Source organism: Mauremys reevesii, linkage group 11 (genome assembly GCF_016161935.1).
Source record: "Mauremys reevesii isolate NIE-2019 linkage group 11, ASM1616193v1, whole genome shotgun sequence".
Lineage (NCBI taxonomy): Eukaryota > Metazoa > Chordata > Testudines > Geoemydidae > Mauremys > Mauremys reevesii.
This window is the reverse complement of record NC_052633.1, coordinates 64888498-64898581: the sequence shown is the minus strand read 5'-3', so window position 1 is coordinate 64898581 and position 10084 is coordinate 64888498. Positions and strand designations below refer to the sequence as shown.

Genomic DNA, 10084 nt, shown 5'->3' with positions numbered 1-10084 from the left:
CCTGCAGAGTGAAGTCAGAGAGCTTTGGATCAGACCTTTAGTTAGGAATGTAATAAATTATCTATTTGGAGCTTCTTCCCCAGTGATCAACAGACATTTTTATAACAGCCAAATGTGATATCTTCAAAAATACATGTGTTCAGGGAATCAAATAGGATTGGTGAAGTAAGTTAAAGAGTTCTTCAAGAATGAAACAACTGTGAAGTTAGACCTTCACAACAAATATTTTGTAGTTTTTCATGCAAATTTGTTGTTGATCATTCAAATTTTCTAGAATCACAGACTACACAATAAGCTTGTAAAAAAAATTTTTTTTGCAAAAAATGTTGAATTTTTGGGGGTCAAAATGTCACAAATTCCCGACCAGCTCCATTTGCAGTGACTAACTGTCAATCCAGTGCAAACTGCCAGCTAAAAGGACTGACACAGAGAAGACAGCTGGAAGTCCTTAACAGTTTTTTTGTATCCAAAGCCTTGTGCTTCTCCCACAGTCAAATGCATCTGGCCACAACAGGCCTGATTTTCTGATGTGCTGAGTAGCTCTGCAGTGCCCATTGAAATCAGGGGAGCTGTGGCTGTCTGGATCCAATGCAAAGTCTAAAATTCATGGTACATCAGTCCAACCAGGGCTATAATACTTCTGTTCTTAGTCACTTTCTCCCTGAAGTTCATTATGGCTACACACATTTTCTGCAGAGCAATGCGATCTACCTCAACAATTTTATCTTGTAATTTATTGCTCCATTAATGAATACTATATCTGAATTTGCTGCTTTTAAAACGCATTTAAATCCCTACTGGAGGTTGCTATGGTGACTTACCACAATATAACAACACAAGTTTTGAACAACATTGCAGATCAGTGGGCAATACACTGTCACATTCAGACATTTCCAAACACAAAGGAGATTTTCAAAGCAGTACAAGGCATCAGTTATACCTTTTCCCATTAAAATTAAGGAGGTGTGGCTAACTCCCCCATACTCCTTTGAAAATGTCAACCTGTGAATTCAGCCATCATTGCCAGATGGAGTGCTCAGTTAAGCGCTGAGACATTTGACAGAATGACACATACCAATAAAAAAAATAATATTTAGTGGGCAATCCTGCTCCCTTGTTGCATAGGAATCAGATCATAACATGGAAAGGCAGAGAAGGGTCTGAAATGAACATACACTTCCTACCCAAAAAGAGCACACAGTGTATCTTGCATAAAAGTTGGCCAAGAGGAAACACACAGTAGTCAGACCAATATCTGTAATTTTACAATATCTGTAAACAAAACACTCCCTAGTGGTATTAATTTTAGAATGCAGGCAACAATTAGTCTGTCTGTACTGATCTATTAACAAATTCATGTTATGTGACATCAATGGTGAAGATAAAAGTGGTGTGCACAAGTTCACTTCCATAAACTTCCACCCGGATCTTTTACAGATCTGCATAGTGGCTCATTCTTCCCCTCCACCTTTGCTACTCAACAACTACAAATGGGTTTTCAAGGCAGCAGTGCTCTGTGTTCTTTTGAGTTCAAAGTCCTTCCTGTATGTGAAGATTAAGACTGGTATCAGCTGAACTGTCATGCGACAGAGTGTACCTGGTAAACAAGGACACCTATCTATGTTGATCTTCCACTCCCACACAATTATGTTAAAAATAGTCTCTTCTTCTAGTTTCATCACTAATAAAGGATAGGTTATATTGTCCAGGGTAGATGCATGAATGTCTGGATCCAGGTAAACCAGTGTAGGGAGGATAAAGTCCATTTCTTTCCAGTTCAGCGTTTCTTAGACCAGTCGGCTATAGTATAAAAAAGAAAAGAAAAGGCTCTTATTCTGAGGCCTGAGTCCTATTTCAAATGTAACCTTAAAATCTTTTCTTTCTCCAGACTCACATGATGAAATAGAAACACACTTGAATTTGTTTGTTTTTATTTTTCTTGTCTGAGTTCCCTTTTATTTCAGGCATTTATTTAGCTGATGTAAATTAGCGTAGCTTCAGTGAAGTCCTTGGAGCTATATTACATAAGAACGGCCATACTGGGTGAGACCAAAGGTCCATTTAGCCCAGTATCCTGTCTTCTGACAGTGGCCAATGCCAGGTGCTTCAAAGGGAATGAAATGTTGATTTACACCAGCTGAGGATCGGGACCATAACTTTAAGCAATGATTGAAGACAGTTATTTCAGTGGCTACAAGGAAATGTCATGGTTTGAGATGAGCTCTCAGATCCATCCCACCTGCTATTACAGGATTGTTCCTAGCTATTTTCTAGGGCTTCTATTTTTTTGTTCAGTCTAATTTTAAATATCTCAGCAACAGGGACGTGCCTAGACTTCATCTCTGATTCCATGATGTGCACTCTCAGAGCAGTGGAATAGGAGGACTCTGCGAGGCTCATTAATACATTGTGAACATTTATCTCTACCACCACGTGTGTGCAAGTGCAACCGTTTGGCTAACTCTCAATCGACAAAGTGATACAGGCCCAAACAGCTGTTAGCCTTTGCACCTGGTAATTAAGAGAGGAGAGGATCTGGAAACTGCCAGGGTTTAGCAAACACTTCCTCAGTCACTGTGACCACAAAGGGAGGTGCTACGCACATGAAGAACACTAATACATCAGCACAGTGTGCTACGGGAATACTCTTCTTAGGGGGCCCAGAAGGATGTTAGCAGCTACACTTTCAAAGAGAAGCTAATGCCACATGGAAGTCTCTGAAAAAAATTCCATTTAGAGACAACTCTGCTGAGTCACCATGGTAAATTATCGGGGACATCTGGATGCCAACAGGATCTTTGCTTCATAATGCCTAGACAGTGGAATCCTTACTCACAGTGAGTAGTGCCCTTGAGTAGCACTAAACCGCTGTTGGCTCCTGTTGTGAGACTCGTCATTGCTGTACACTGGTGGTTCTGTACCAGCCACCTGCAAAAACTCACATTCCTGTTTATTGGCTATAATAAAGGTCTTCAGAAAAGTTTGGGAAACCCCTCAATTTCCAAGGCTCTTTTGCTAACTGAGAGCAGGGACAAGGGTCAATTCCATTGCTACGGTATATCCCAATAAACATGCTCTGGAAAAACTTAAATTTACCTTGCAAATAAAATGCAAAATCAAAACAAAGTAATGCTCATGGTCCTCTTATATCGCTGGTGTGACGTTATGAGTATAATATCTCACTGAAAGGTGACAGGGCCAGAAAGAGTTAATTAACTCACCTCACCGACTGACCTGACCCATGGGTGAACCTTAAGAACTGGTTAGCAAGATATGTAAATGAACAGAGCTTTGAAATGCAAGTCTGCATTGTTAGAGGTAGAAGGGGAGATGTTTGCTCAGGTCTTGTGATGTAAGCAAACAAGTCTCGTCTATTGCTATAGTTTTAATTCAAAGATCAAAAAAAGGAATATTAACATTTATGATGATACTTGAGTGAAATAGTATTATTGTCTATGTGTCTCTTTGAAGGTTGTGGTAACCTGTATTTGAACTGTTTAATGAATAAATTACTCTGTGCTAATTGCCAGGATGTTTGGGAGAAGGAGAGTTAAGCCTATTGTTTTCTCAGGCTAAAAGGCTGCTGGAAATTTATAAGAAGCCTGGGACACGATCCTGCTTCATCTCAGATCTGCTTTGGGTTTCAAGAGGGGGAAACCTTAGGCCATAAGGATTGAGATCCCCAGTCATTGACTGGAGCCACCCTGAATATGGAAATTGGACTATAACCTATGGACTATTTCTAAAAGGACTTTTGGCTCACCTCTACTATGAATCTGAACCTCAAGAATTGAATTCAAGTCTGTCTGTATATTGATCTTTTAACCAACACACTCTCTCTTTTCTTTTTTAATAAATTTTAGCTTAGTTAATAAGAATTGGCTATAGCATGTATTTTGGGTAAGATCTAAGTTATAATTGGACCTGGGTATGTGGCTGATCCTTTGGGATTGGAAGAACCTTTTCTTTTATATGATGAGATCAGATTTTTAGGAATCATCATCATATATCTGACAGGTATGTCTGGACGGAGGCCTAAGGCTGGGTACTTTAAGGGAACTGCGGGGTTTGGACTTCTAAGTGACCAGTGAGGTACTATAGAAGCTGTTTTGTGCTGGTTGGTAAATCTAAGTATTGGAATAACCACCAGTGTTTGGGGTTTGTCTGCCCCGTTTGGTTTGCAGTTCACCCTGATTGAGTGACCTCAGCTGGCTCCCAGGGGCAGCACCGTCACAGCTGGACAACAACATTGCAAAATATGGGCCCGATCCTTCAGCATTTACTCACATGAGTAACTACATTAGATTTACTCACAGGAGTAATGGTTTGCAGGCTCAGAAACTGTGCCCGCAAGACTCTCAACCCTCAGGTATTTGCTTTTGCCTTACATGCCATGTGTCCACATCTCAGGCAGCAAAGGATACAATATCTCTGGACCATCAGACAAAAGAAAAAGTATAGATGGAAGCCGGGAATAGATACCGAATAATATACATCCGTCATCTGCAGCAGGTTTTTAGTGCTTCCATTTTCTTGCATTTCTATGGTCTCTCTGCCCCACTCCTGTGCTCGAGGATTCTTGGGGTACTCGGCATACGGTGACATTTGGAAATCCCCACTCTTGAAGATGAGTTTACTTATGTCATTTTTATTCTTCCTGTTTAAAAAAAAAGTTAAAAGGCAAAACTGATCTTGCTGTCTTGTTTCGGTGACATGATTTAAGGAGATTTGCCCTGATTGCAGGCAGTGGTATGAAACTGGACTGTAGGTGAAGAAAACTCCAGTTTTCACCAATGCAGCTTATCCCTGGGTTAAGCTGCACTAGTGTAAAAATTGCAGCTTTTCTTGTTCATAGTCAGGGTTTGCACTGGTGCACGCTTGGCTGGAATCTCCAGTGCAGACAAGCTTAAACCTTGTGACTAAGGTTGGAATGACTCAACAGTGAGGGTAATTACTTACCCAGTGACGTGGTGGATTCTCCATCACTTCAAGTCTGTACATAAGGACTGCCTGTCTTTCTAAAAGAGATGCGCTTTAGCTCAAACAGAAGTTATGGGCTTGATGCAGGAATCACTGGGTGAGAGTCTAGGGTCTGTTTTACACAGGAGGTCAGATTCGATCAGATGTGGGCAAACTATGGCCCGCGGGCCACATCCGGCCCGCGGGACCATCCTGCCCGGCCCCTGAGCTCCCGGCCAGGGAGCCCAGTCCCTGGCCCCTCCCCCGCTGTCCCTCCTCCCCCGCAGCCATGCTGCTGCACAGGTCGCGCTCTGGCCCGCCGCTCCCACTGGGCAACGTGGGGAGTGCAGCTGGCTCTGGCCGGGTGTCGCGTCTGTGAGCTCCTGCTACTGGTAAGGGGGCAAGGAGAGGGGGAGTTGGGTACGGGAGCAGGGGGCAGTTGGATGGGGCGGAGGTTCTGGGGGGTGGTCTGGGCATGGAGAACAGGGAGGGTTGGGAGTGGGAGTCCTGGGGGGCCTGTTGGGGGGCCTGTCGGGGGCGAGGATGTGGATAGGGGTTGGGAGGGCAGTTGGGGTACAAGGAGCAGGGGCAGTTGGATAAGGGGATGGGATCCCAGGGGAGGATTCCGGGGGGAGGGGTCAGGGTACAAGGAGCAGAGGGCAGTTGGATAGGGGGTGGGAGTCCCGGGGGCACTGTCAGGGGGCGGGGGTGTGGATAGGGGTGGGGCAGTCAAGGGACAGGGAGCAGGCGGGTTGGATAGGGGCGGGGTCCCTGGGAGGGTGGTCAGGGGACAAGGAGCAGGGTGGGGGTTGGATGGGTGGGGGATTCGGAGGGGGGCGGTCAGAGGGCGGGAGGTGGGAGGGGGTGGATAGGGGGCGGGGGCCAGGCTGTTTGGGGAGGCACAGCCTTCCCTATCCAGCCCTCCATATAGTTATGCAACCCTGATGTGGCCCTTGGGCCAAAAAGTTTGCCCACCCCTGGATTAGATGATCATAATGGTCCTGTTTGGCCTTAAAATCAATGAATTTATGTATTTTAGTTCATAGAAGAGTCATGGAAGTGTCGAAAGTCAGGGAAAGGTCAAGCTTCTCAAGTTTCTGTACATTTGAATAGACATATTTTGCATGTATATTGAAACTGCTTGGACCAATGCCCTAGGCAACTGTCTGAACCCCCAGAATCTCAAAAACACCCCCCCCCAAACAACCCGCCTATCTACTGTATCTTATGAGAATCTCCTTTGGAGGAGATTTAGATCCAAAACTGTGTCACCAAAGAGGGGGATATCCCAATGCTGCACATATATGCTATTGAGTGGTTAGTCTACTTAAGGAAGGGAGGTGATCTTGTACCTAGATATGAAGACTAGGAGTCAGGACTCCTTGGTTCTGTTCTTTGCTATACCACTGACTTGCTAGGCAACCCTGACACAATCATGTTACCCATCTACAGAACTGGTATCATAATACTTGTCTACTTCACAAAAGTGTGGTACAGGTTAATTAATACTTTAAAGTGCTATATTAAATATACGGAGTATAATTCTGTTTAACTATGGGGTAAATCCTGCCTCTCGTTTGGTGCTTAATTTGTAATGAAAGAGGTGCTGGGGCTCAAGCCTTTAGGTGCCAGGCTTCAAGCAATTTTTTTACTTTCATAACTGACGTGGCAAGCCCAGAGGTGCCGGGGCTGTGAACTGCCAGGCCCAGAGGTGCCGGGGCTGTGAACTGACAAGCCCAGAGGTGCTGGGGCACAAATTAAGTGTTGCTCCCAGTTCATAGGTACAGAAGGCCTCCTGGCCAGAGAAATTTTGTGGTGCCAAAGAGAGGCAGCACTTGTACGAAGGCGTAGAGGCCTGCACTTCATGGGTGATATGGAATCTAGCTCTGCAGACCCATCCTACATGGCCATGAACAGGGTGTCTGAGCAGTGGGCCTGGGCTGGGGCTTGGGGCGGGGAACACCAGAGCATTATCCACTACCCTAAATCCTCTAGTCTTTCCTATTGCATAAATTGTTTCTTTCATCTCAGCTGGAGTTGCCTTTGCAAGGCAGCTCCTTTGCTGCTCCATGGCTCGGAGCAGGGTTTCCTTTATCTCCCCTTCCCAATGGACATGATTCCCAGGACTCAGTTGAGTTACTTGGGCTGGCTCCTGGGAAAAAAAAGATTTTCCCTGAAGTGTAAGTACAATATATCCTTTGGTATCTCCACTAAATCTATTGTTTATACAAGGTTTTGTCCTCTGCATGTATGGCCTTTCAGGTCTGGATGTGAGGCACGAAGTCCTGTATAATCCATTAACATCACTAACACAGGATTTGGCATCTGGTTTATGATACCTACCGGCAGCAAGTGATGATCAGTGCTATCACCAGGATAAGCAGAAGTCCCCCTCCTGCAGCTGCAATCACCACGGTGATTAGCTGATATGCTAAACACAAGAGACACAGGCGACCTCACTGACTTAGAAACGATAACATGCTTATAAATATTTAAGTGGGTATACAGGTATATAGCTCCATATCTATCCATCTGGCAAAAGGATTAGGAATTATCTTCTCTTGTTCAGTAATTATCGAACAGGACATTACATTATGTCAGGTAGATTTACCTGGAGTTGGGGAGTTTTGGAGGACCGGGAAGAAAAATGGGAACTGTGAGACATGCAAAAACAGGTCCCCTCTTTGGAACAGCTTGTACCTATGAACGTACGAGAGGTGTGCAACGGAAAGTCAGATCATCTTTACGCAGCAGTAATCAACTCATGACAGACTGTACTTCTTCACCGTCCTCTGCAGCATGGGGCACGGGTCCCCTGCAGGTTTAAACTAGTGTAAATGGTGAATTCTCTATAACTTGAAGTCTTTAAGCCATGGTTTGATGACTTCAGTAACTCAGCCAGAGGGTATGGGTCTGTTACAGGAGTGGGTAGGTAATGATCTATGGCCTGCAATGTGCAGAAGGTCAGACCAGATGATCACAATGATCCCTTCTGACCTTAAAGTCTGTGAGTCTATACATGTGCAGGGGAGGCCTCCAATAAGTCATTTGTGGTAAAATGTTGAGTAGAGCTGGTCGAAAAAATGGATGGAACACTCTTCCATCGGAAAATTCAGTTTGATCAAAATTGAAACTTTTTGCAGGAACAAGAAAACCTCAACAAAATGTCCTATGGTAAAATTTTGAAATGATTTGTTACGTCTTCCTTGTTTGTTTCATTTTGCTTAGACATTTAGATTAGATTAGATTATTAATGTTCTGATATTATTAAATGAAACTATATGATGCTTTCAAATTAAATGATTTTTGAATTTCTGATCTGAGAAAAAAATTGAAATTTCAACTTTTTGGCCCAATTTGGGACTTTTTTCCACCCAAAATGTTGGAATTTTTTGACCAGCTTTAATGTTGAGCAAATGACCACAGCTGGTTCAGCAATAAAACTTATAATAAAAAATAATAATAGGAGATATACCAATCTCCTAGAACTGGAAGGGACCTTGAAAGGTCATTGAGTCCAGCCCCCTGCCTTCACTAGCAGGACCAAGTACTGATTTTTGCCCCAGATCCCTAAGTGGCCCCCTCAAAGATTGAACTCACAACACTGGGTTTAGCAAGCCAATGCTCAAACCACTGAGCTATCCCTCCCCACTTATTACTCCAACTTTCTAGCATTGGGTAAGAACTGAATTTTATAAAAAAGGATAAGAATTTCTCATTAGTGCTGACTGGTAATGGTGATCCAAGGGAAATTCTGCCCCACTAATTAGAAGAACAAAGCACTCTGATTGCAGTTCAGGCTGAAAACATATCAGAAATAGAAGAGCCATTTGTGCCCTCATGACCCTAACAAAGAATAATGTGAAAGGACAAGAAGTTCCATACTTACGGTTTCTACAGTTCAATCCCCCCAAGCCGAACGGGCACCTGTAACAGGAAAGAACTATGAGTTTTAAACAGCTGAGCCTTAGTTGTGACAACATGTTACCAAAGCAATTTTGGGAGTGGGTGGGGAAAAGGGAGTTAGGTTAAGAAACAGAGATTACTGTACCTCACACAGGTCTCATTTTCAAGCCTAAATCCATCTATGCAAGCTAGAAAATTAAAGAGAAAGGTGATGAGCATCCCTCAGTGGTGAACTGTAAGTAGGTGTGTATTTATTATTTGTATTGCTGTAGATCAGGGGTCGGCAACCCTTCAGTAGTGCTGTGCCGAGTCTTCATTTATTCACTCTAATTTAAGGTTTTGCGTGCCAGTAATACATTTTAACGTTTTCAGAAGGTCTCTCTCTATAAGTCTATAAACTATTGTTGTATGTAAAGTAAACAAGTTTTTTAAAACGTTTAAGAAGCTTCATTTAAAATTAAATTAAAATGCAGATCTTATCAGTTTAGTGCAGTGGTTCTTAACCTGGGGTGCATGCATGTCAGTTCATTGAGGAGCAAATCCCAAGGAGCCTTTATAGACCCCAGGGGCCAGCCGTGCCTAGGGGCTGCTCCCCAGACCAGGTTCCCCCCTCCCCGCCCCCTGAACTCCCCTGGAGGGTGCACAGCCCCCTGTTCCAAGTCCATTCACTGGCTTTGCCAGGCTTGGGCTGCTGCAGCAGCTCAGCAGGGAGGAGCTGCCTTCTGGAGGCACCAGAGAGCCAGAGCATCCCACTTGCGGCAGCAGCGAGCCCCAGCCATGGAGGAGCCGGTGCGGTGCAAGGGGGCAGCAGCCCTGCAAAGGCAGTGGCGCTGCTAGTGGAGAGCAGCTGCACCCCTCCCCCTCCTGCCCAGGCTGCGGCCCTGGCGCCCCTCCCGGGGCTCCTGCAGGCTGCAGTGGATGTATGCGGGCGCCAGTCCCCATGTGCCCCCTGGCTATCCTTCGCCTACGGTTACTATATTTCAACAATCAAAAAAGAGGGGAGAGCCCCCGCCCCCATCCACTCCCTCCTAATTCCCACCCCGGTTGCCCTGATCAGAACCCCCAACCCCCCCACCCGGCTCCTTGTCCCCTGACTGCCCCCTCTGGGACCCCTGCCCCTAACTGCCCCCCAGAACCCCACCCCCTACCTAAGCCTCCCTGCTCCTTGTCCCCTGACTGCCCCCTCCTGAGACCCCCCACCCTAACTACCCGCCTAGGG

The 10084-nt window shown here is 45.0% G+C and overlaps 1 protein-coding gene across 1 annotated transcript in view; it reads right to left on the bottom strand.

Moving 5' to 3' along the window:
• Nucleotides 1–300: 300 nt before the first annotated feature.
• Nucleotides 301–10084, bottom strand: part of HEG1 (heart development protein with EGF like domains 1) — an 86109-nt gene continuing 76325 nt past the window's right edge. Inside the window, exons 20-24 of the mRNA XM_039495720.1 lie at nt 9011–9053; nt 8849–8886; nt 7303–7390; nt 4483–4657; nt 301–1800 (exon numbers count right to left, since the gene is read on the bottom strand). Of these exons, the coding sequence (XP_039351654.1) occupies nt 1651–1800; nt 4483–4657; nt 7303–7390; nt 8849–8886; nt 9011–9053 (494 nt within the window). The 3' untranslated portion in view covers nt 301–1650. The remainder of the gene's footprint in view (nt 1801–4482; nt 4658–7302; nt 7391–8848; nt 8887–9010; nt 9054–10084) is intronic.